The sequence below is a fragment of the Canariomyces notabilis genome (genome assembly GCF_033297395.1).
Source record: "Canariomyces notabilis strain CBS 508.74 unplaced genomic scaffold N656scaffold_8, whole genome shotgun sequence".
Lineage (NCBI taxonomy): Eukaryota > Fungi > Ascomycota > Sordariomycetes > Sordariales > Chaetomiaceae > Canariomyces > Canariomyces notabilis.
In genome coordinates, this window is record NW_027041830.1 from 799,055 (window position 1) to 823,132 (window position 24,078).

Below are 24,078 nucleotides of genomic sequence, written 5' to 3' on the forward strand. Positions count from 1 at the left end.
AGAACTACGTAGTACACTGGGCTGTCGTCCCGTTCGAGTTCCTCACAAGCAGTGCTTATATATTAGTGTAGCACTGTAGCTCCCTTACGGGGCGGTGACGTGCAGCGGGCTGTCTGCCCCTCATTTGCGATGATGGGTGAAGCCACAGCAGCTTGGTTTCTAGTTACGTCATCCGTAATCGCTCAGATTTACAGTATGCATTGTACATTTCTTCAGCGAAAGATCACTAAAAAAGCGGAACAAAAAAAGGGAAACGAGGCAAATAAAATGTTTTAGAAGCAAAAATATATAAACAGAAAGAGACAGACAAAAGATCCCCTTGGGAATCGAGAAAGAGCTCGGCTTATCCACACTCGAACACTTAACGCGTAACTAAGGTGACCTCATTGGGAGAGAACCAATGAGACGCGTCTGTGATGTGGGCTGACCTGCGCGTCAGAAGCTCTTTGCATCGCAGCTTCAAGTTTCCGACACCAACCAGCTCTCTTCTCACCGACGCCGCTGAACCAAATTGAATACCAGCCCTTACCTCCAAATTCAACCATCACATTCCCACCCAAAAAACAATATTGAAACCCATTGTCACCCGCCACGCAACTTGGCCCATAAACCTGGATATTAGCAGCAATGGCGACACCCACCCCGTCAACCGGTCCGGGGACTCCTCTCAATCTCGATCCAGAGCAGGCCGCGCTTAGCCTCAAGGTGTCGCTCGCCGATCTCTCGGCCAAGGCGACGGCGCTGTATGCTCACAAGCAGTATGAGGACGCCGCCGAAGTGTACGCCCAGGCCGCCGAGATGCAGGCAGAGATGAACGGCGAAATGAACCCCGAGAACGCCGAGATCCTGTTTCTTTACGGACGCGCTCTGTTCAAGGTCGGTCAGAGCAAGAGCGACGTGTTGGGCGGAAAGGCCCCCGAGGCGAAGAAACAGCCAAAGCCGAAAGCCGCCAAGAAGGAGAAAACTGCCAATGGGAGCAATGCCTCGACTGCGCAAGCTGGAAAGAACGGCGCGGAAGCAAGCGAGAGTTTGCCAGCTGCTGCGATCGCCGAGACAGAGACCAAGGTTGGCGAGGCCATTGCGGAGGCGGCGGCCAAGGAGATATTGAAGAAGGAGACGGATGCGCCCAGCGCCAAGCAGAAGACCCTGTTCCAATTCGAGGGGGACGAGAACTTTGTCAACTCGGAGGAAGAGGAGGAGGAGGGAGAGGAAGGCGAGGGCGAGGATGAAGAGGAGGACGACGATCTTGCCAATGCCTTCGAGATCCTTGACCTGGCCCGCGTGCTCTTCAACAAGCGGCTGGAGTCTGCACTGGCCGAGGAGGAAGCGCAACAAGGCAAAGGCAAAGAGGTTGCTGAAGGTGGAGGCGACTCGGCCATCATCAAGCACATCAAGGAGCGTCTGGCCGACACGCACGATCTCCTCGCAGAAATTTCGCTCGAAAACGAGAGGTATGTCGCTGCAGGGTCGTGAAGGCTACCGTCGCCCATCCTTCTCGATCACATGAAGCTGACATACCACCCCTTCTTTCTTTCCTCCCTCCCGTAAAACAGGTATCCCAACGCAATCACCGATTCCCGCGCCTCTCTCAAGTACAAGGAGGAGTTGTACCCGTTCGAGTCCGAGATCATCGCCGAAGCGCACTTCAAGCTCTCCCTAGCCCTCGAGTTCGCCTCCATGACCAAGTCCTCCGACGACTCAGCAGCAGACACAGCAGCAGCAGCAGCAGGAGGAGGAGGAGGAGGAGGAGAAACCATCGACCAATCCCTCCGCGACGAGGCCGCGGCCGAGCTCGAGGCGGCCATCAACAGCACCAAGCAGAAGCTGCACAACAAGGAGGTTGAGCTCGCCACGCTGCACGGCCCGCCCGAGGACACCGAGGCCACGCGCCAGCAGATTGCCGACGTCAAGGAGGTGCTCGCCGACATGGAGCATCGCCTCGTCGAGCTGCGCAAGCCGCCCCTTGATCTGAACTCGGCCCTGGGCATCCCAGCAGCAGCAGCCTCTGGCTCGTCCTTTGCTGGTGCTGGTGCTGGAGAGCCAGAGAAGAAGGCTAAAGATGCGACTGACCTCACGAACCTCGTCCGCAAGAAGCGCAAGGCTGAGGATGATAAGCCTGCTGGTGCCCCTGTCGTGGAGCCGAAGAAGGTGAGGGAAGAAGGGGAGGGTGCGGATGATCGCTAAACAGTTTACCCCTGGTCCATGATTGGGGTTAAGCCGGAGGGTTGTAAAAAAGCTGTGATATGGTGGTCAAAGGAAAAGGAAAGAAGGACGTTCCTCCGGGAGGATGGCGGCATGATAGGCATGCACGTGTTGTATGAATAGGCTTTCTTTCCTTGACCGTCTGTCTTCATTATCTTCTTGTAAGGGGCGGCGTACTGTTGTGGATCTGGATTGCGGTGTTTTCCTGCGGGCCAGCAGGAAACGAGCTTGTTTGCTCGACAAGATAAGGAAGTATGAATTTGGGACAAGAGTCAAAAGAACCTCCAATTGCTTTTGACATTCAAACGTCTGGGTATTAAATGCTATCCAGCTCTGTTGAGCTTTGCTGTATTTTTGTCACTATTGTCATGCCGAACCATGCCATGCACTCATTCACGCGCCTTTTCCTTCCCCTCCCAAGACACCATGCATCTAAATCAAAAAGGCGCTGAATAAGGGATATCCGCCTCTAACCCGATAGCCTGCTAGAGCTGAAAATTTGCGCTTGGCGTCCGTGGTTCTGGTCCCCGCAGGTGCGCCGACGAGCCCTTGAACAGGCTCTGCCAGATGTAGGCCTCACTAAGCAGCAGCTCAATGTCCTTCTCGGTCCAGTCGCGCGTCGGTAGCGACTGGAGGAACATCATGATTTCTTGAAAATCCATCTTCACCAGCTTGTCGGACCACTTTACCAGAAAGGCGGCGCACACGTAGAGGTGGAACTCTGAAAAGCCTTGCTCTTCGGCCTGATGATCAAATTCGTCAGCAGATGAAAAAGAGATGGATGATGGGGGGAATGTCTCAATACCATGTACGTATCCCACATCCTAATCGTGTTCTTGACGCTAATCTCGCGCATCAGGAGGCAGTTCATCCAGCGGAAGCTGAACTGGATGAACTCGACGTTCTCCTTTTCGAGGTGCTTGGCCAGGCCGGCGTCTATCCTGGCCGTGAGGTCGCGCAGCGCCGACACCTGCCGCTGGATCCCCGGCTGGGCGACAATGTAGTGGTCCTGGATCCCGTCCAGGAGCTTGGTCAGGCACCAGAACGAGTCGGCCTCGACCGCGTCCAGCACCGCCCTGGGCAGCTGGCCCGGGTCCATCCCCCGCTCAATGTCCGGGTCGGTGATGTAGGTGCCCAGAAACACCTGCCAAAAGGGCGTCACCAGGTCGTTGATGCCCTGCACGTACCCGCTCGCCGGGTGCCGCACCGCCCACACGTACAGGATGCGCTCGAGCGACCGCTGCGTCGCCTCGTACGTGTACAGCTCGATGTGCGGGTTCGTCCGCGGCACGTCGATGCTGATCTGGTGCCAGATGGCTTCATCCAGCCCGCGCCCGCTCCGCCCTGACGGTGTGGAGGGCCCGCCTCCCCGGTCAAAAGCCTGCCGGACGCCGTCGAGGTACTCTTTCCGCTTCCTTTCAAGTGTGGCGACCCTCCTCTCACTGCTGGTGGGTAGGTAACTGAGCAGGAGCTGCCATGTCATGGCGCGAACTTCCTCCGGTACGCCGGACCATGCTAGCGCGCGGAGGTCAGAGAGTGGTATTGTTGATGCTTGCAGCAGGCGCTTGAACTTGTTTATCCTTGTTATTCGCGAATTGATGGCGTCAATCTCCTTCGGAGTGGCATTAAGTGGTATGGATGGGTAGTTGATTAAGTGGAGCGCATTGGCTGGATCGCGTAGTATTTCTTTGTATTGCGGTCGTAATATTTTACCCTCACTTTTCTTGGGCATGGGGTATATTGACGCCGGCCGCTCGATGGCAATGTCGGCGCTGTCCGAGTTTCGTCGGGGACGCACGTCGTGGAAGCTGTCGTCATGGCCGAGCCCGTCGTCGGTCTGTGCCCGGCTTTGTTCCGCCTTCCGCCTTGTCCTCCGCTTCATGTTGGACAGACTCGGCAGGCCGAAATCGTCGCCGTCGTCCGACTCGTAGGCGTACATGTCCTCGGCATCGTCGGCAGTCCAGTCGTCGTTGGTGCTGGACAAAAAGTTTACGTACGACTTGATAGGCGGTGCTGAGACTCTCGAGCTCGCCTTTCTCGTTGGGGAGTTGGTCCCAGGCCGGTCAGACGATGACGATGGCGGGGTCTTTGGGCGCCCACCCGACCCCAAAGGGCTTCTGCTTTGTTGCAAGTCAGCGGGCGTTTCTCAAGAGACATAAAAAGGGGCTAACTTGAGCATGTCGGCATGGGAGTAGGCCGCACCGACTACCAGACTCGAGTCGCGTGTTGTCTTCTTCGGAGGCGGCATCTCCCGTGGAGGTACCCTCCAGAAAGGCGAGGCAGAGCTGCGAGACGAGGTCAATCTTTGGGAAAGGACAAAAGACAAACAAGAGTAGTGGGCACGCACTCGGATCTGTCTGTAGCGTCAATTCGCACACGAGCCTGGTTAGATGTGTTGCGAGATAGACAGACCCGGGATTATAGTCGGGCACATACCGACTTGCACCATCTCCTGCTGCCATTTGGTGTCAGTAAAGGCGCCCGCAGCAGCCCGACTCGGTCCTTACCTGGGGTGGGGCCTTCTTGCCGCCGGCCGAAGAAGAAAACATTATGAATTGCTCTCAACAGGGTCTCCCAGCAATTGCATGACTGCTCAGTGCCGGTTCTCCTCGATTGCTTTGGGTCTGTTGCTTCCGGTTGCTCTTGTGTCTAGTTAGGTGACCCGCTGGCACAAGCACCAGCTGATGCCGGCTTTGAGCAGCCGACGCCGCTGAAGGTTGGAATGTTCCCCACCTCCAGTGACTGAGAGTGCCCCACTTTGCACCTCCCAAGGGCGTTGACGCTCGGACGCGGTGAGGGTTGTGAGGCAGTTGCACATCCGGCTCTCACTCAGCAGATCCACTTTTCACGCTGACTGACAGGAAACTGCACCGTTCGGTAAGTTACATTCAGCGCCTTTTCCACGCAGTGCTGGTTCTCAACCCGTCAACAGTCAACAACGAACTACATCAATTGGAGTGTGTTGGCGTCTCCAACCCCGAACTGGTTACAACCTTCTAGCGCTCCCAAGTCGCGTTCTACCGCGAGAAGGCTCAGATTCGGAGACTCTACTGTCGCGTTCTTTCCATTTTCTTTTCTCTCTTTCTTGCCGCTTGTCTGCTTGACAGACTCAGCAGGCAACGATCGCGACGGCCTTTGCGTTTTGTCCTCCTCCCATTCTACCTGATAGTCTTGGACCATAACCAGAAAGCCGACATCATGACGGAGCCCGAGAATTTTGATGACGAGCTGTTTGCCGACCTGTAAGGTCGCAATCTGTCTACCCCAGCAACGAATATCTGCTGACACACAGCAGCTACAATGATGATGAACCTGCCTCCAAGCAAGCGGGCGCAGCGGCGCCGGATCAGTACGCGGCAGTGCAAGCCGCTGCCGCCGCCGAACCCGAAACTAAGAATGACCACATGGAAGACACAAGTCATTACTACCAAGGCAACACCAATGGGGGTGATGCATCACGGGAGGACGAAGTCGAGGAAGACGATGATGATGAAATTGACTTCAATCTTGGGAATGGACCGTCCACCACGGTAGCCCAGCACGACGAAAAGCCGACATCCAGTGCGCCGCCCCCGCCAGGACCCCCATCGAGGGGCCCAAATGCAAAGGAAGATGGGTAAGTCCTGCTTTTCTATTGCTGAATGACGCGATGCTCCATGCATCACTTAAACATCCTTGCCTGGGTTCTGCATGTGCAAATGACCATCCACGCATGATGAGCAATGCGCCACTGGACGCGCTGGCCTTTTGTGGACGGCAAGAGCGTATTGGGCAGCTCGGTGACAGTGGGTTCGGGGTGACTGGAGGGCAAAAGCTGGAATGGCTGGGCCGTGTCTTGGCATGAGGCTGTCGCAGCGCCTGTTGGAGGCGATTTGGTGTTTTGGGCCCGTCCCTGTCGGATCCAGTTCAGGAAATCCGGCATGGGGAATACACGGCGTGGAGACAAAGCAAACAACCAGAGCAAGAAACATTCACAAGGTGTGCGACGTGCGGTGTCGAGCTGGGGTAGGAGAGAAAGAGCAGGAACTGGACTCTGCCTGGACACACAGACAACCCGCACCCGGATAATGCAGCGCCGACACGATAGATCGGGAGATGTGCTCCTGTCTTCTGTTATAGGCCAGCCGCAGATAAGCTTAGAGCACCAAAGAGACCGCAGGTTCCGCCGCGGCCGGATGGCGGTGGCTCCGGTGTCTATGTCAAGATTTGGCAGCGAATAGCGCCGCACCCAGCAAGACAGCTAGCTTGACGATAGGCAAGAGCACGAGACAGGAACAAGAAGAACAGTTCGACAAAGAAATCATCACTGGCCCCCTGCGCTGCATCTTGCTTCTCACTTGTGGGAACTGCTGTAGCGTTTGCTTCACGAAAGGCACAGCCACAACCTCCTCGCCTCGTTCAGGAGTCACGTTCGGAAGCCGCCAGTATGCCTATCCAGTGTCAGCCATGGGACAGCGCCAGACCTGGTGAGCCATCGCCAATCGAGTCAGTCGACATCATTGTGGTTGAGCCCGACGACGACGACAATATACCAGAAACTAGGACGGCATCGTCAGCGCTCCCACATACAACCATCTTCCGCACCTCTCCACTATGATGAAAAATGGCAGCGACCACGACGCCGCCGTTCCCGTTGACTCGCCCGAAGACGAAGAGAATGGAATGTCGGGAAACTATGAATCTAGACGGCCGGGACCCTTACCGCGGTTTTCCCTTGCGACACCTTTTTTCCAGACCTGCCGATTTCCAGCTTGTCCATTCACCGCCGTAAATGGCAGGGTGATTTGCCCTGCTTATACGCGCCCCGCTGAGCTCTGCCATGTCCCTTTGCCCAAACCATGCTCAGCTTAATTCTCCGAATAGCGATGGGCCCTGCAGGCATTTTTTTCTGCATAGTTGAACAACGAGGCTAATGGTATCTGTGCTAACAGAAAGATGTTCATCGGAGGCCTTAACTGGGAAACCACGGACCGTAGGTCTCCTGTCTCAATTGCAGCGATTCCCACAATCCATATGCTGATTTGCTTCTAGAATCCCTTAGAGACTATTTCTCGCAATTTGGCGAAGTGGTAGAGTGCACAGTCATGAGAGACGGCGCAACGGGCCGCTCTCGTGGCTTTGGGTTCCTCACCTTCAAGGACCCCAAGACCGTGAATATTGTTATGGTCAAGGAGCACTACCTTGACGGCAAGATTGTAAGTGCCCGGTTCGCCTAACTTGACACGAAACAAAAGCTCTTTCGCTGACATCTTGTCTCAGATCGATCCGAAGCGAGCCATCCCCCGCGATGAGCAGGAAAAGACCTCCAAGATCTTTGTTGGTGGTGTCAGCCAGGAGACGACCGACCACGAGTTCCGCGAGTACTTTGCGCAGTTTGGCCGCGTCGTCGATGCGACTCTCATGATGGACAAGGACACCGGCCGTCCACGCGGGTTCGGATTTGTCACGTTTGAGAGCGAAGCCGGCGTCGAGGCGTGCCTGCAAGCCAATCTGGAGATTCACGGCAAACCAATCGAGGTCAAGAAGGCCCAGCCGCGGGGGAATCTCCGTGAGGAGGAAGATGCAGCGAGACGCGGAGGCAAGTTCGGGCGCAAGGGACAGGGCCCTGGCGGAAGCGGTATGGATGACGCCTCGGGCAACCAGGGAGCCATGGCGGGTATGGCGGGCATGGGTGGCGGCATGGCAGGCATGACGCCTCAAGTCATGGCGCAGTACCTGCAGCGCATGCAGCAAGCGTTCGCCTTGATGCAGCAGCAGATGCGGATGAACATGAACCCAGCCATGAACCCGTACATGATGCAGATGCAACAAATGCAGCAGATGCAGCAGATGATGGCTGCCCAGCAGGGGCGCGGCGGACCCGGCGCAGGCAACCCCATGGCTGCTGGTGGCATGCCCAATCTGAACCCGGCCCTAATGCAGCAGATGATGAACCAACAAGGAGGCGGCGGCGCCGCAGGCGGCATGGGCAACATGGGCAACATGAGCCCCGGCGGGACTCAGCAAGGTCCTGGCGGTAATGGGGCCAACCGGCCCGGCTACAACGCCTTTGAACAGCAGCAGTATGAGCAGCAGAAGTATGATCAACAACAGGGGCAGCAGCCTCGGCGCGGCAACCGCGACATGCAAGCCTACAACCAGGGTTACATGGGCGGACAGGGCGGCCCGACCAGCTGGGAGGGCATGTATGATGACGTTCCGCAGCCAATCATGAACCAGGCCGGCGGCGGTGGCTTCGGGGGTGGCGGCGGTGGAAGCGGAAGGGGTGGTTATCACAAGGGCCGAGGCGGTCATCACCAGCAGCAGCAGATGTCGACGCCGCAGAGCCCCATGGATCCGAACCATGCACCCCCTCCGAACGCACCCACTGGCCCGAAGAATGCCGGCAAACCAGGTGCGAACTATCGCGGTGGCGGACGCAGCGGGAATAGGGGCTTCCACCCTTATGCCAGGAGTTAGATGGCTCTCTGGCATGGCTACTACAACCAAATCACGGGGATCATTTCCAGCCGAGGTCACTATAAGCTTATACAAGCTTAGCTTTGTCCGCCGCGCAAGAAGCACGGTGGACTCTTCCTTTCCCCGGCAACTTCGTCCCTTTCTATATCTCTCTTGACCCGGGAGCTTGAAGCCTCCAGCTCTAACCTGGCTGCTCGTTCTTTTCGGACGGCAGCACACGAAAATCGGCTCAAAGTTGCCTTGGACAGCGATCCGCCTCTCACCGAATTCTTTCCCAGGACGAGCTGTTGCAGCTCGAGGGTTTTTTTTTTTTTGGCGCTCAGTTACCTCCTTCCGCAATCCATTTCTCGCACCAGGGTCTGGATGCTCAGGATTTCGGCAGTCTCTCGGTTCATCCCAGTTATACATCTCTCGAGAACTCCTGGTAGGTATGAAACAGGTCAGGCAGGGCGGGAAGACGGTCCCTGGGGGAGGGTTGCAATCTGGTCCGGGCTTTTCACCAATGACACGTAACAAATACTAGGGATTTTCTATCAAGGCTTGTTGTACTTGTATGATTAGGGCAGATCTGGTCTTCTGATGCACAAATTGATGATTTCTCTCTCACCATGTCCAGTCAATCGGGTCCCAAACTCCTGGCTATGAGGTCATGGTATATACTTAGGTCTTATGTCAGACTTGTCGAACGCTCATAGGATATTGTCACTATTCCTGCCCGGCATCTGCCGAGATATCAGATAAAGGGAGTTTCCTATCCCATGCCCTCCCTCAATCATACAGTTTCGTAAACCCTTCCGCCGGCGGCTGCAGCCAGTTCCTCTCATCATAGCGATACCCTTCAGCACCCTCGATAATGTGAAACGTATAAATGATCCTCCCCTTCTGGCTCGTATTCCTCTCACTCTTGTGCAGCAAATTCCCATGGATCAGCACCAGCGACCCGGCCTTGACCTCAGCGGGCACGTACTCGTCGTCGTCCCCCTTCCCCTCTCTTGCCGCCCTCATCCCCTCCGCGTACCCTTCACCCTTGGGGAACCTAGCTCCCCTGTTATCCACCATCTCGGTGCCTACCCCACCAGCCTTCCTAACCAGCCTCCGCTCCACGGGCGCCCAGCGGTGCGAACCGGGCAGGAAACTCAAACACCCATTCTCGAGCGTGGCATCCTCAAGCGCGTACCAGAACCCGACCGCGCTGGGCGGGTCCGTGTACAAAAAGGTACTGTCCTGGTGCGGCGGCACCGCGCCCCCAATCTCGGGCTGCTTGCAAATGACCATGCTCTGCAGACAGCGCGGGTCGGTGTAGCCCAGCGCGCGCGCCACGGCCGCGGGGCGGGCTTTCATCCCCGGCACGAACCCCCTTTTTCTTCCCTTCTTGTCATCGGAAGAAGAAGAGGGACTGTTGGATAGTAGCAGTGCTGCGAACGGCGGCGACAGGCCGTGCAGGTAGTGTCCGATTTTGTTGATGGCGCGGTGCTTGGGTTTGGTCAGGTTGCCGTGCTCATCAAAGGCGTCTTCCTCGAAAAAGAAGCGGATCTTGTCGCCCGACTCGAGGAAGTAGGCGTCGCCGACGTGGTCCTCGCCCGTGTCGCCGCCCGTGCGGAAGCGGGTTAGTGGGTGTGAGGACAGGTCGAGTTCCTCGTTGAGCAGGCGGTGGGTTTCGTCGAGCAGCGCGGTGACGGTGGTGGGTGGGAGGGCGTCTGGGATGACGAGGTAGCCGTCCCGGTGGAAGGACTCGAGCTGCGCCGGGGTGAGGCCGTCAAGGTTGTCGCTGTCTTCTGCTGAGGACATGGTGACGGGCGCTTGGTGTATGCGTTGGATCTTAACTAACAGGTCTTCTTGAATATGACGATGAGTGAATGACAGCAGCTGAGGTTTGAATAGGTACGCAGAGTTGGACATGTGATGTGTGGTGGGAGGAGAGCAACTACCCCGCCATCGGAGAGGCAAGCTAGAGATTATCAACGCTCTTATCATCAGAAGGCAGCTTGTTCCACGGCATCACTCAAGCGTGGACAAGTGAAATGCCAACGACGGCATGAATCATAAAACCACACAGGATCAGCTGTGTAACAGGCTGCGACGGGTGCTCTTGCCGTGTGTATGCAGTTCTCGAGCAACCAAGTATGAATATTGTTCCTGCTGTCTTCGCTCTATCCTTCAAGACGAGACTACTTGACGGCCAAACAAGAACATCTTGTATACGCCCTGCCCGCACCCAAGAAGATACCGACAGACACAAAAGAGTTACCACACCGAGTCAGCCATCCCGAAATGTACGCACAAGCCCGCCCGGATCATTCCCATCCGACCTCAGGGTTCGACTCAACTCCCGGTCCGTCGCCACGTAAACTGGAAGGAGATGCCAGAAAGAAAATCGGACTAAAATCGGACTACAAAATAGGGTAGGTATCAGGGTAACTCGAACAAGCGAAGTTCCGTGACGCCAGGGTAGAACGGTAAGTTGGAATCGAAGAAAACCGTGAGGACAATTGAAAGCAGGAAAAGGGGGTGAGGACAAAACAAAGCAACGGGATATTGTTCCCAAAACGCCCCGAACGCCACCACCAAACTCTTAACACAACCACCACACTCACCATTCCATTCCATCAACTCCTCATCCGAGAACCAACAAGGCCACGGCCCTGCAGGATGCCGTAGCTTGGCCCGTCGGTAACAAGAAGAGGAGAACAAATATATAAATAATCCAACCGCACCGCGCTGGATATCCCTTTCCCCCCTTCCCTTCAGGCCCCGTCTCGCCGTCCTTCCTCCCCCCACCCCCACCCCTCTCATTTCCTCAACACGGCATCGTACACAGCCGTCAACCCAGACACAGCCGTGCCCACCAGCACGCCCTGCCAGCCGCTATACAGAGCACCGTTGATGCGGCTCACCGACTCGGGGCTGATCAGCCCGCCAAACGTCACGCCCTGCGCGTACACGACGTACGTCATGAGGGCCTTGACAATGCTGAACATGAGCGGGTCGACGGCATACTCCTGATGATGATGGCCTGCGGCAACCGCACCACCCGGCTTGTTAACCGGCGGCCTCCCCCTGCCACGACCCGCACCAGCAGAACCAGCAGCACCATTGGGGCCTGTCCCATTGCCATTAGCAGCAGCCGCCGCAGCGCTGAGGTTAAAGAACCACCCGACCACACCGGGCACAATCAAACTAGTCAACGCCCAGGTCAGGGCAGGCGCCCAGAAATTGGCCGTGACCAGCGCGAACATGTCCGGGAGGTGGACGGGATAATCAGGCGTGCCGAGGGGCGCAATGGCGGGGATGGTGAAGGCGTAGCGGTCCGGGAGCAGCTCCTGGCGCAGGCGGAACAGCTCAAACAGGGCCACGGACGCGAGCACGGCGTGCACGGTGGAAAGCCACTCACGGGTCGCGTGCGTCGCCTCCACCAGGCCGGACTCGCGGTACAAGGACGCGGCGCGCGCGCGTACGGCAAGTGTTGCGCGGTCTGCGGCCTGAGCGACGTCGGCTGGTGAGGCGGGGAGTTGGATCCGCGATGCGGCGAGGGAGAGCGCGCGGCCTGGCGTGCGGACGAGCGCGTTGGTTGCGGTGGTTGTTGCGGGTTCGTCTTCTTCTTCTTCGTCGGCTTCGGGTTCTTCTTCTGCTTCCGGTTCCTCTTCCTCTTCCTCCTCCTCTTCTTCTTCCACTCTGTAGATTGCGCGGTTAGTGGTTGGGTTTGCAGGCTAGGCTTTCGCCTTTGTTTACATGCACGGCTGGATGCGCGCGGGGCGGAAAGATGAGGTGGCTTACTCGGCGGGGATGACTTCTTTGACTACCCTGCGCTTGGAGATCTTCATCTCCACGTGGGGTACAATCTCCTTCTTGATAGGTGAGCCGCCGGCGCGGGCGCGGCTCTTGAAGTAGTCATTGAGCTTGGGGTTTGACTGGTACAGCGGCGCGTTCCCGGACAGGAACTCGTCGATGGCGAGCTCAAGGTCGGTCTTGCGCAGTCCTTCGTAACTGTTGGAGAGAAGAAAAGAAAGCACATGTCAGTCGCTATTGCGGCATTGTTGAGGCGCGTAGGGTATGGGTATTCGAGATGCGAATGGGGATCATGATGGGCTCATGTTCTTAGTGTTGATGTCACGCGGCAGCTTGCGGGACAGGACCAGAGACGCGTGTAATCTGTCCTGTAAACAAGGGGGGGATTGCGTGCAAGTGCTGCAATGCATCGGAATGAGGAAACAAAAGAAACCAGGAGCTTCAGTCCTCTCGATGCGTCGACAGAGAACGAACGTTACGTGAAATCAGAACAATATCTGCGTGCAAGACGTACTCTTTTAGCCCAATCGTTTGTGCCAACTCAACGAGGTCCGACTTGCGCTGCCGCGCCAGCCAGCTGTTTCCGCCCGACATGGTTGTGTTATTTGATTTTGGGGCGAGACGTGGTTGATGTCGTCCGGGTCGCGTAAAGCAGGCGACTTTAATGCGATGGATTGCGATTCGAGGCAGCCAGGTCAAGTATGAGTTGCTGATGTGCAAGATAAAACCAAATTCCACGGAGGGGGAATTGCGAATTGCGATGTGGAGGGGGAGGGGGTGTGTGAGGTGAACTGTGCGTTGTTTATGTTTTTACCAATGTGTTGTGGTTAGGCGACCGGCAGAGAGCCAGCGCATGATGCATCAGCTTAGCAAAGAAGCTTGGATCACTTGTTGGGTGGGCAATTGTGAACTTGGGGTTCCGGCCAAAATGGGGTGGCTGGGGATTGGGCCAAGCTCACTCACACTGCTCAACTGCCCAGTGCCCACTCAAGTGAGGTCATGTCTGGGGCAGTCCCGTCCCCCACAGCAGCTACCCAATCACCACTGCGCCTAGCTAATACGGCACTTAACGTTACACAATACCGGTACAGCTCGCCATCGCCAAATCAATAATGAAGCATAGGTATCCAAGATGGAAACATCCAACTTTCCCTCAGCTTGAATAGTATAGCAAAACAGAAACCCACCATCATGACAGCTCCGGATCGCTTACAAACCTCTCGTGGCCCCTCTTGACAAACCTGACGGGCACAAACTTGCCGCCGTGCAGCTTGAGCGTCAGCAGCGAGTTTGCCTGCCTGATTGTCTCTCTGCTCTTGGCCTGCGCCTTGGCGTACAGGGCCCTCCGTTCGGCGGGGCCCATCCTTTCGACCTCGTCGTCGCTCGCCCACTCGTCCACAGCAAGCTCGATGCTATACCGCTGGAAAACAACCGCCAGCACCGCCGCCATCTCCACCATGGCGATCCGCCTCCCCAGACACGACCGCGGCCCGTCGCTGAAGGGAATGTAGCTGCCCCGGACGGGCCGGTACAGTGACGCGCTGACGTCGCTGCCCTGGAACCCGCCGTAATCCTCGCCGTCCTGATGATTGTCGTTCTCCTTGTCCGCACCACCACCCCCCGTGTTGTTGGAGCGGTACCACCTCTCGGGGACGAAGTCGTCCAGGTCGTGAACACCCCCCTTCCCCCCCGGCGGTTTCGGCCACCAGCGCGGGTTGCGCTGGGCGCTGACGGCCAGCAGGCTGCACGACAGGCCCGCGGGGAGCACGTGGGTGGCGCCGTCGATGGTGATGGACTGGTCGGCGTCGAGCGAGACGACTTTGGGGACGCCCGTCACGGGGGGCATCATGCGCAGCGTCTCGTTGACGCACGCGCCGATGTGGGATGCAAGCATGGCGTTGATGGATTTCTCGTAGTCCCACGAGCAAGGGTCGGCGCCGCCAAACAGGGCGTCGACGTCGCGCTGCAGCCGCCGTTGTGCGGAGGGTCTGCTGGCTAGCTCCACCAGGCAAAAGTGCAGCGTGTTGGCCGTCGTCTCGTGCCCGGCCACGATCATGATGAAGGCGTTGCCGATGATGTCGCTGTCCTGCAGCCCGCTCCCGCCGCCGCTGCTGCTGGCTTTTTGCCCGTACTTGGACTGCACCAGCTGGCCCATGATGTCCATCCCTTCCCTCCCGCTGCCGCCGCGCTGCGCTTCTTCCACCTTGTCGCGCAGGAACTCGTCCATGTACTGGAGATAATTGACCTTTGCTTCGTATGCCTGTCGGGCAAACTTGAACGGGAGGATGCCTGGGGAGAGGGGAAGGGGAAACGTGTCAGACGCTGCTGCCTTTGTGTTATTGGCCAAGGGAAAATGGAATGGGGGTTCACGCACGGAGTAACCAGTGGGGCCAAAGGAGGATGGCCACGATCCTCTCCAGGGTGCCGGCCAGGGAGTCGGCAAAGGTCATGGTGTGTCCCTCGGGCGGCTGTAGGCTGCCGTACTTGGCCATCTTGGGGTCGATGTCCTTGGGCAGCTCCTGGCCGGGCCAGATCAGGCGCAGGCCGAAGCCCACATAGCCGATGATGTTGAGCGCCCAGGTCATGGTGTCGTGCTCGAGCGTGGTGATGGTCTTGGTCGTGGTCGCCTGCTTGCCCTCGGGCTCCCAGTTGAAGTACATGGCGAGCAGACCCCTGGTCTGGGCGATGGCCTCGGCAAAGGTGTGGGCGGCATTCTTCTCGTTGAAGCTGGCGCTCGTAACCTTGCGGTGCACGCGCCAGATGGCGCCCTCAGTGGTGAGCACATTCTGGCCAAACATGCTGAGAATGCCGTAGCGGGCAATGTCCTTGGGGAAGGCCTCGCGGCGCTGCGTCATCTGGTGGATGACCTCGGGGTGCTGCGTGTACAGGAGCATTTCGCCGGGAGAAACGACCAAGAAGGTCTCGGTGCCCAGGCGCTCAAAGTATTCCTGGCCGGTGTGATAGGCCCAATCTGGGATCATGACACTGAAGGTTCGCTGCTGTCAGCCTCGACTCGAGTGCTGCTCCATGGACTGGACAGCCATAAAGCTTACAAGAGCCGGTCCTCCCATATTGCCTTGGGGAGCCGCTTGATCAGGGGCACCCATATCTTGAAAGTGAGCTGCCATACTAGGTTGACGGGAGACCAAGCTAGACGATGTTAGATGTTATGCCGGCTAGAAGCAAGTAATTACTGGTAATTTAGAGGCCGGCGAGATGAAATCCCAAGGAGCACTTACGGAGAACGAAATAGACGAGGCCCGTTTTGCGCGCTTTGAGGATATTCCTCCGCAGATTCGAGAAATATGTGTAAATGGCCACGCCGATGGCGGCGCAGACGGCAACGAGGACCGGCGACGCCATGACGTTCTATCAAGGTCGGCAGGCCACGTCTCTGCTCATTTAGGGACGGGCCGAGGCGCCAGGGCGGGAGACTCGGCAGTCGAGGTCCAGTAGATGTTTCAAGTTACAGCCAGGGATGAGAACAGGACGGTGTTCGGTTTGGCAAAAGGTAAGCAGCAGGGCAAGTCCACCTATCCCGATAGGGTTTCGACAAAGGTAGATGCCACGCAGTATACGATACTATGCCGACTATGTTGTAGGAAGAAGATGACCAAGGTGGACACTTCAAGCGTGCTGAAAATCTGGGTCCCCGGGATAACTATCTAAACATACATACATGACATGAAACGGATACGGATTATCGGACACACATGGCAAAAGCGTCCCGTTCCGTGGACCGGTGGCTGCGCAAGCCGGCGGCTCTGATCAAACGAGGATAGTCAACCGCTTGGGCAGCCAATGATACTCGCGACCAGGATATATGTGACGGTAAGTGTGATGGGTAGTATTCGTATTTGTGGGTGAGTTCGTGCCTGTATTAGTGGGTGTGTATGTACATACTCCGTACTCGTATTGTCAATCCATAATAAGCAGCCTGGATCCGAGAAGCAAGAGCGATTTGCTTGCTCGCATTGAACGTCGATCGCATATAACTCGTGATAGGTATGTACTGTACTTGTATGTATCCGGACAATAGTGATGTACATGTTCAAATATAAAAATTCCAGCCCTCATCCTTTGGGCCCATCGTTTGTGACAGGAAGAGGTCGAAGTGGTTTCCCAATCTTTGTGGTTGCCGATGCTTGGAACTTTGATGAAATCTGAAAATTCCCTTTCCCCACTGCAGCTGCTGTGTGTGTTTTTAAGCGAGGATGCCACCAAAAGGCGGGCACGCATGCACCAAAAGTTCCCGGCAAACTACCGGCTCCACGTGCTGAACTGCCTTCCCGAATACTGGTACCTTAAACTTCGTAAACTCTCACCATTTCATGTCCGAAGCAACATGTGGTTCGAAGCAAGAAAACTCGAGCTGCAGAGCAACTGAACACACACTTACGTACTCGGATGCATAAAGAGCAAAGGCTCCTTCAAAAACCTGTTTGACTCGATGCCTCATCAGCAGGTCAAATCCTGAGCAACCAAACAGGGCGCCTCCCTTCCCCTTCATTGGCCCATTCTGCTAGAACGCTGACCCAAGTTTTCAGCCTTAGACATGTTTCTCCTTGTTATAGGGTCCTGAGCTACCTCGCTTGCCTCGTACCCTACATTTACGTAAAGGACGAGTCACTAGATTTGGCGTGTCGACCTCAACCTTCGAATGAGGAACTGGTTCTGAGTCAAGAGGTAACACACAAGCTAACCATCAAAGGCAGGTTTCTATGCTTCAAACCCTGCATTATACCAGTCGGAGAATCTGAACAACCCAGCCTCCGGAGCTTTCCCGGATGCCCCCCTGGTCACGGTCTCCACCATCCCGTCCGCGTCCGGGTTACTCCGACCCCCGAAGCCCCGAAGCCCCGAAGCCCACCCGTCAAGCGGGGACGCAACTCGGGCCTCCGCCGGCGAGTCATGTCACGGCCCATTCCAGACAGGCAGATAAAGGAGCTTTGCCTCCGATCTGATCAAGATCCCTTTTATGGAGCCAGCGGCATTCTCCGTCGTCCAACCTATGCCCTGCAACACCCTGTGCCATCCAGATACACCCTGCCCGGTTGACGCCTTGTACCCCCAAAGTCCCCTTAAGACGATCTGGTTGATCCGTTCTCCCATCCCAAAAGCTGCACACCCAAGCACATGCTTCCCGCCGAAATTGCATCCTCTAGCTCACCATGACGTCTCCTCCTGGGCCCGGATTCCCATCTCGACCCGGAGCCCATCCCCATCCGATCAGTGCACACAGAATGGATGACTCTAAAGACGATCCCCCGTCTTGCTCCACCGCACCGCACAGTGCGCGCCTTCATTGCAGTCTCGGAGAGTTTGAGACGGGGATGATGCTTGCCGACTTGCATACGAACAAGAGCACCGTGCTTCGACTTCACGCTCGGAAGCTAGGACCAGACCGGATGGCAAGAGAGAAGGTTAACGTTGCGATCAATGCACAACTCACCATACCTCAAGTATCTGGATTCTGCCATCTTGACAAACGATTAACGGGCATAAGGTCGTGGCTGATACCGGGCAGATGATGCTGGTGGTAGGTAGAAAGGACACGACCGGTGTAAACGACCCCTCCTTGTGAAACCTGGAAATAAGGTCTTCCGTGAAACAGCTGAATCCCTAGAAAGGGCTCATTCAACTGTCTCTCGCCTGCATGTAGACGTAGAGTAACTAGACCCAACATCGCCGGAAGCACCACATCTTATCAATGCTCCAAGGGGAAGTTAGTAGACTCTGTAGATTAACTGCACTACCGGTACCAAATGTCTGGTTCTCATCTCTTTGGGGTACTGTACAACCCTCTGAATTAAGAGTCAAGTAAACCACCACCAGTATCGATTGCCAAACTCATGAAAACTCATCGCCCATTCATCAAGTACCACTCGTAGTCAGAGTAACTCAGTACCAAACCGAAGATATCACTCGTCTGTCTGCGGATGTGTGGCTTCATCACACACTCCTCCCCGTAATACCCACCACCACAGAGTGGTATGCATCCATACTTTTGTGATTCCACTGTACCGTGAAGCGCCGTCACCGGCCGAGGTTCCCGATCGATCTAGAAAGGAAAATCCACGACGTCGCCTCATCAAAGCACACAACAAAAACCACCGCATGCCGGCCGAGCCGCATAAGATATACGCCAGTCACCAAACCTGTCAAAGGCGGAAAGCAAAAAACACATCGCAACCACTCCCAAGAGAGAACGCAGGCGAAATGACACAAACCGATAGACTCAAAGAACAAACAGCAGCAGCAAAAGGAATCTCAAGAACGCATCGCGTGCGCATTTCTGTATGGCATGGCCTCAAAGTCTCAGCCTGAAGACAAACCCATGAACCCCAGAGCCCTTATAGAACCCCCCGATGATAACTCCCTCCGCCATGAAACCCCCAAAGACGAACTCCAACTCCGATCCCGCGCCTAGCAAAGGGCAAGTCTAAAGCTGAATAAAAAAGGGGGGTGTGGTAGTGCGAAGGGGAAGTGGGAGAAGGGCTTTTACACAAGTATGATACATGAACATTGAGAAAAGAAAGGACTTTCTCTGAGAGCGCGAGGAAAGGGGAAGAGGAAAAGGTGATGAAGAGAGAAGGGTAAAAGGGAAAAGGAGCCGATGCTGCAGACCAACCCAAACCAACCCGAACCGAATCTGCCTGCCTGCCATCCAGCCTGTCAACCCATCCCATCCCAACCCAGGTCTTATCGACCATACATCCACCTATCCATTCATCTTCCAAGCTCGCGCAAAGTCCCATCTTTTCCGTTTTTATGACATCCCTGAATTTCATTTGCCGAAAGAAAAGAAAAGGAAAAGAGGGGAGCAAGATACTGGAGCAAAGATAATGCCCCGCTCCCCTCTCCGTAGATAGTGTTATTGTCCCAGCTCAGATTCCTCTCTCTACTTCACAATGATCGATAGATCATGAACCCCTTTCCTTTCGGACGTTGCAGACGTGAATGATTCGAAGTGCAGAATGCAGATGGCAAACGCAGAAATCTTGTTAGTGTCGTCCATTCTTTTGTTTCTTTTTTGTGCGTGCTCAAGCCAGGCTACATCATCCGTCAACCTGTTTGTCGTACGGTTGATTGTATATCTCGTCAATGCCGGTCGAAAAGGAAGGGGAGAAAAGAGAGAGGCTGTAGAAGAGAGCTTAAGGGACGAGTGTAAGGTGATAAAGGTAGAAAAAGGTTTGATCGTGTCGCTCAATCCGCAGAATGCTTCGAAAAAGCATGGATGAATGAATCAATCAAGGAAAAACCGGCTTTCAGCTCCCGCTCATGATGAGAAACCGAAAGAAATCAAAGTATACATGAGTGTTCCTCAGCGGCAGATAAGGAGATCGCCGAGGATATATGACTCCGCTCCATGGTGAAGCAGAATCCAGTGAAGCCCGTCCTAACGACGAGCAGAGTAGGCCTGGTAGCCCTCACCGGTCATGTCGCCGGGGGCAGGGCCGCTCTCGCTCTCGTGGGGGAAGCGGGGCATGGCGTTGTTGTTGTCGCCGTACGGCTGGCGGCTAGGCTGGCCACCACCGTACATGGCATTCTGGCCGTAGCCGCCGGCTCCTGCTCCTCCAAACATGTCTGCGCCCGATCCCATCACGTGCATGGGCCGCGGCGGGCCGACCGGCGTGCTCTGGTGGCGCATGTGCTTAGCAGCGCTACTCGGAGGCATACCGCCGTAATACAGCTGCTGCTGCTGCTGGCCGTACGCAGCGGGTTGCTGCTGGGGCTGCCGGGGAGCGAACGAGTCGTAGTAATTGCCAAAGCCGTTCTGAGAGGGTCCAGGAGCAGCAGCAGCAGGGTAGGCGCCGCCGGGACGAGCCATGTAGTCACGGTTGCCATTGTAGGACGGGCCATTGTAGCTGTTGGTAGCCGGGGCCGGATAAGGAGTGAAACCACCGGGTCCGTTGGGCATGCCGTTGTATCCAGTTGGCGCCGAAGACTCCGGGTATATGGCAGACCAGTTAAATCCACCGACGTCGGAGAATGCACGCTGGTGAGTGGCGCGACCATGGTAGTCATCAAAGGTGCGGCCCGGGGGATCGTAGCTGTAGCTCGGACGAGGGGCAGGCAGGGGCCCAGTTTGCGGTCCGTAGTTGTACGGCATGGACGAAGAGGTGCGCTCGTCTCGAAACTGGCCGTTGACATCACGAAGCGGGCGGACATTGGGGACGGTGTAATCAGTCACACGAGGCGGGAAAGCAACGCCAGGACCATGGCCAGCATAAGGGTCTTCTCCCTCTCCAAGACGGGCGCGCTTGTTGAGGCTTCTGCCATCGCCGCCCCGGGTGTATTGGTTATCGGGAGGCAAAGTTGTCGGCTGTGCCAAACCCTCGCGGCTCGGGCCCACCATGGCGGTGCCCAGGGATTGAGCGCGGCGGTGACTGGCCGTGGCTTTCTTTGCCTTTGACTTGCCCTGGGGTTTTGCATTCTCGCCCGTGATGTTGGGCAGAATCTCAATGTCCGGGACCTGCGTGAGACGCGGGTTCTTACCCTGCATCTCGCGGCCGATCTGGGCCACAATTTGCTGGACTTCGTGTGTTGTATAGCCGGGGCGGCACTTTGCGCGAAGCCACTCCGGGACAGGCTGAGTATTAGTGTTGACATTGATAACCGGCATATCGTCCTCCTCAGGGCCGTCATTCCCCTCAGCATTGTCATCGTCCTCGCGCGGGCGCTTCTTGGACGACTGGTTCTCGCGATTCCTTTCGCGCTTCCGGACCTCAATTCTCCAGTCAACGACGATGCCGTTTTCCGGGTGTCCCGACCGCCGATTCTCGTTGCTCCAGGCCTCGAGACGCAAAATCTGTGTCTCAACCAGGTTGCAGAGACGCTTGTTGTACTCGATATGGTTGCGGTAGCGAGCGCGCTGGTAATGCTTGCGGCAAAGGCAGATCCAGACTTGGTCGGGGATGCTTCGAGTGCAGTTTTTGTTGCGCCCAAAGATGTGGGACATGGCCTTGCGCCAATTGGCCTCCTCGCCCGGAGCGGTCAGGGTGCAGACATCCATGAATTTGCAGACCCTTGGCAACGTGAAATCGATCTCCTTCATCAACTCATCGACCGTTGGGTACAGACGAGGGACCGAAGCGTCGACAAGAATGGGATCCAGATAGAGCCTGGAGTGGTATGCGCCACCTGGTGCAGACACTGTGGTCAAGGCCGAAGCTTGTCCCGAGGACACTGGCACCAAGGCCGAGGACTGAGATGTATCTCCATGCGGGGAGAGGTCAGGGGCAGATGTGGCACGGCGGTGACTGCTCGAAGGCGAATGCTCGCCGGACGTCGTCAGATCGACAGGACTGTTCGTCTCATTAGCTTGCTGATGCAGAAAACCACCATAAAATAGACGAAGCTGTGTTTGAGACGGTTGTTTTTGAAGCTCAGGAGTTGGGCCAAAGGAGGTCTTGGGTTCCTGAGGGGTAGGGGGTGGGTTGTGGCATGCTCAGGGAGCACGGGGGAGCAGGGGAAGAGGGAAGAAGCTCAAGGCTTTCGTGAGAACCTTATCAAACGGTTTCATCACTGCCATAGGAGGCTGTGACTGTTGAGAACCGTGGATTTCGGTCCAGACCGCTGCGACGACTCGGCGTCTTCAGATCTCGGCGTGATCCCACGATCCAGATCTCGGCGTGGTCCCACGATTCAGATCTCGGCGTGGTCCCACGATTCAGATCTCGGCGTAATCCTACGCTTCAGATCGCGACGCACCCCGGATCTTGGAGGGAGAGACTGGGGTATGCCCCGGCAATTCCCAGTTCAGATCGCGATGCGCCCCGGGAATAACGGTCCCTACACCCCGGAACTGTGCGGGCGAGTGCGGGCCGTCACGCATGCCAAGATATTGGATCGCGGGTTACAAATCCGGGGATCCGGGACCCGGGACCCGCATAGTGAAAGGGAACAGTGATGTGCAGAGTTCTGGAAGCTTGACAAGAGTGGTAACGATGGAGGGATGTGATGATGGGATGTGGCTACAAAGGCAACCAAGGGCAGGTAAACAAAGGCAAGGGAAATCTATGGGAGTGTTAATTAATGTGCTTACCTTTCAGTCTGTGACACAGCATTTGGACCATTCTGGCCACGTCTAATCAAGACAGCATCGGTCGGTGAATTCAGGTCTTCATCGCCATCGAGATTGATCGTAACTGGTCGGCCCATTGTCGCGACTTGCTGGTCGTCTGGGCACCGCGGGGCAGCTGGGCGGCGAGGGCCTGTGGAAGTTGTGGCTTCAGAATCGATCGATTTCTTTTTGGCAGGCATCGTATCGTTGTTTTCGGTGTTTTTGTTGCTTTCCAGTGAAATGTCGGTGATCAAGGTAGTAAGAGGCTGGAACTCGCTGACTGTTGAAAGGGAAGAGATTCTCGAGTGCGATCCAGAGTTGGTTGACGATGAAGAAGTGTATGATGAGGAGAGGGAGCTGCGAGAAGTGGAATACTTGTGAATAGGAGAATTAGGGCTGACTGAAATGTGGTCATCGGATGGCGATTCACTACAATACGTGCCCCGCCTTTGAGAAGGACTTGGGATGGATTTGGTATCTATTGTCAACGGGAGAGAATAGCCACCTGCATCCCAGGGTTTGCGGTTTCTGGCAGGTGACCCAGTCCCACCGATTCTTCGCGGGGGGGTTGCTCGCTCCGGTGACGGCGTGGGAACTGCTGTTGACGGGGCAGTTGTATCCCCCGTGGCAGAAGGTGCCGAACTTGCAACCGAGTCTCTCCGTTTCAACCCCGCCGACGACACATTCAACAGCGAAGTGACATCCATGGTGACTGTAGGTAGAGCCAGCCGGCTCAACTCCGTATTCGGTGACGCGGTGACCCAACAATAAGACCTCAGGCGTTTGCCAGTGACCAAGAGGGCCAAGTTCCCCTCTTTCAGAGCCCAACGGCGGCTCGGACGAAAATGCGTCCTATCTTTCTGACACTCTCAGAAGACACCAGTCCTGCGTAGAACTCCTCTTTCAGAGCCCAACGGTGGCTCGGACGAAAATGCGTCCTATCTTTCTGACACTCTCAGAAGACACCAGTCCTGCGTAGAACTTGGAAGTGGCGTGGCGTGAGCAAACGGGCTGCTTGAGGAGAACAGCTCATGAGGCCACCTGGCCTTCGTCGTTCCTGCCGCCCGATGATGATGTTTCCGGCCGTGGAGTTTGGAGTTGCTGTCCACTTCCGGTAGTACGACAGCACACCCAGATGTTTTCCCGAGAGCAACGCACAATTCGATGTCCCGGTTAGCCGTCTCGATTCTGGCGTGACTGACACCACCTTAATGCTTCCACTTTGCCACAGAAGTCAATCTTCTCCAAGTTGCAGAGGTCTTTCGAACTGGCGTCGTTTTTTTCGGTTCAAATTCCAGCTTTCGGTCGCCCAACTCTTCTCCCATCCAGAAACCTTCTAGTTCTCCTCAGCGTCCACCGTCAAAACCCAAGGAAACCAAGACCAGGTAGTTGATCCTCAGCCCTCTTGCTCTTAAGTGCCGTGAAGCAATCGTTGACCACAGAGTGGCAGAAGTCGTTGGCGGGGAACGCTCGCCTGCACGCCCGGGTGGTGATGCAGAGAGCAGTGGGCAGCGTTCGTGAGCAGCCCAAGCAAAACGATGTTTCGGGACGTCCCCCGACTTATG

General features: G+C 56.2%; 9 protein-coding genes across 9 annotated transcripts; 5 read left to right on the forward strand and 4 right to left on the reverse strand.

The window, feature by feature from the left end:
- Positions 1–307: 307 nt before the first annotated feature.
- On the forward strand, positions 308–2,574 carry N656DRAFT_778404 (uncharacterized protein). Its single transcript, XM_064815003.1, has 2 exons — positions 308–1,451; positions 1,554–2,574. The coding sequence occupies exons 1-2, from the start codon at positions 628–630 to the stop codon at positions 2,182–2,184; spliced, it is 1,455 nt and encodes a 484-aa protein (XP_064671172.1). The 5' UTR covers positions 308–627; the 3' UTR covers positions 2,185–2,574.
- Positions 2,485–4,484, reverse strand: N656DRAFT_778405 (RabGAP/TBC). The gene is made up of 3 exons (XM_064815004.1): positions 4,374–4,484; positions 3,008–4,322; positions 2,485–2,945 (listed from the first exon to the last, which is right to left on the reverse strand). Exons 1-3 carry the CDS (start codon positions 4,448–4,450, stop codon positions 2,688–2,690), a joined length of 1,650 nt encoding a protein of 549 aa, XP_064671173.1. The 5' UTR covers positions 4,451–4,484; the 3' UTR covers positions 2,485–2,687.
- Positions 4,485–5,400: 916 nt separating this feature from the next.
- On the forward strand, positions 5,401–5,822 carry N656DRAFT_767919 (uncharacterized protein; the record flags this gene model as incomplete). The annotated part of the gene is made up of 2 exons (XM_064813587.1): positions 5,401–5,444; positions 5,498–5,822. 2 exons carry the CDS (start codon positions 5,401–5,403, stop codon positions 5,820–5,822), a joined length of 369 nt encoding a protein of 122 aa, XP_064671174.1.
- Positions 5,823–7,137: 1,315 nt separating this feature from the next.
- N656DRAFT_789069 (RNA-binding domain-containing protein) lies at positions 7,138–8,661 on the forward strand (the record flags this gene model as incomplete). Its single annotated transcript, XM_064816747.1, has 3 exons — positions 7,138–7,174; positions 7,234–7,397; positions 7,462–8,661. The coding sequence occupies 3 exons, from the start codon at positions 7,138–7,140 to the stop codon at positions 8,659–8,661; spliced, it is 1,401 nt and encodes a 466-aa protein (XP_064671175.1).
- Positions 8,662–9,212: 551 nt separating this feature from the next.
- Positions 9,213–10,449, reverse strand: N656DRAFT_751841 (phytanoyl-CoA dioxygenase; the record flags this gene model as incomplete). Its single annotated transcript, XM_064813022.1, has 2 exons — positions 9,213–9,995; positions 10,059–10,449. 2 exons carry the CDS (start codon positions 10,447–10,449, stop codon positions 9,430–9,432), a joined length of 957 nt encoding a protein of 318 aa, XP_064671176.1. The 3' UTR covers positions 9,213–9,429.
- A 1,001-nt stretch (positions 10,450–11,450) lies between these two features.
- Positions 11,451–15,810, reverse strand: N656DRAFT_707569 (cytochrome P450; the record flags this gene model as incomplete). Its single annotated transcript, XM_064811442.1, has 7 exons — positions 11,451–11,674; positions 11,735–12,368; positions 12,462–12,645; positions 13,689–14,736; positions 14,822–15,432; positions 15,501–15,576; positions 15,687–15,810. 7 exons carry the CDS (start codon positions 15,808–15,810, stop codon positions 11,451–11,453), a joined length of 2,901 nt encoding a protein of 966 aa, XP_064671177.1.
- Positions 15,811–17,514: 1,704 nt separating this feature from the next.
- Positions 17,515–18,168, forward strand: N656DRAFT_631889 (uncharacterized protein). Its single transcript, XM_064810370.1, has one exon. It carries the CDS (start codon positions 17,619–17,621, stop codon positions 17,976–17,978), a length of 360 nt encoding a protein of 119 aa, XP_064671178.1. The 5' UTR covers positions 17,515–17,618; the 3' UTR covers positions 17,979–18,168.
- Positions 18,169–19,331: 1,163 nt separating this feature from the next.
- N656DRAFT_632164 (uncharacterized protein) lies at positions 19,332–19,767 on the forward strand. Its single transcript, XM_064810371.1, has one exon. The coding sequence runs from the start codon at positions 19,425–19,427 to the stop codon at positions 19,686–19,688; it is 264 nt and encodes an 87-aa protein (XP_064671179.1). The 5' UTR covers positions 19,332–19,424; the 3' UTR covers positions 19,689–19,767.
- A 79-nt stretch (positions 19,768–19,846) lies between these two features.
- N656DRAFT_797471 (uncharacterized protein) lies at positions 19,847–22,611 on the reverse strand (the record flags this gene model as incomplete). Its single annotated transcript, XM_064817642.1, has 2 exons — positions 19,847–21,755; positions 22,496–22,611. The coding sequence occupies 2 exons, from the start codon at positions 22,609–22,611 to the stop codon at positions 19,847–19,849; spliced, it is 2,025 nt and encodes a 674-aa protein (XP_064671180.1).
- Between the last annotated feature and the right edge of the window lie 1,467 nt (positions 22,612–24,078).

Excerpts from the sequence above, each read along its gene's own strand:
- N656DRAFT_778404 (XM_064815003.1), top strand. The coding sequence starts at position 628 with ATGGCGACACCCACCCCGTCAACCGGTCCGGGGACTCCTCTCAATCTC. Across the intron at positions 1,452-1,553 it reads ATTTCGCTCGAAAACGAGAG|GTATCCCAACGCAATCACCG; the intron begins GTATGTCGCTGC and ends CCCGTAAAACAG.
- N656DRAFT_778405 (XM_064815004.1), bottom strand. The coding sequence starts at position 4,450 with ATGCCGCCTCCGAAGAAGACAACACGCGACTCGAGTCTGGTAGTCGGT. Across the intron at positions 4,323-4,373 it reads TCCCATGCCGACATGCTCAA|CAGAAGCCCTTTGGGGTCGG; the intron begins GTTAGCCCCTTT and ends CTTGCAACAAAG. Across the intron at positions 2,946-3,007 it reads GGATGTGGGATACGTACATG|GCCGAAGAGCAAGGCTTTTC; the intron begins GTATTGAGACAT and ends TTTGATCATCAG.
- N656DRAFT_631889 (XM_064810370.1), top strand. The coding sequence starts at position 17,619 with ATGACGTCTCCTCCTGGGCCCGGATTCCCATCTCGACCCGGAGCCCAT.
- N656DRAFT_632164 (XM_064810371.1), top strand. The coding sequence starts at position 19,425 with ATGCAGATGGCAAACGCAGAAATCTTGTTAGTGTCGTCCATTCTTTTG.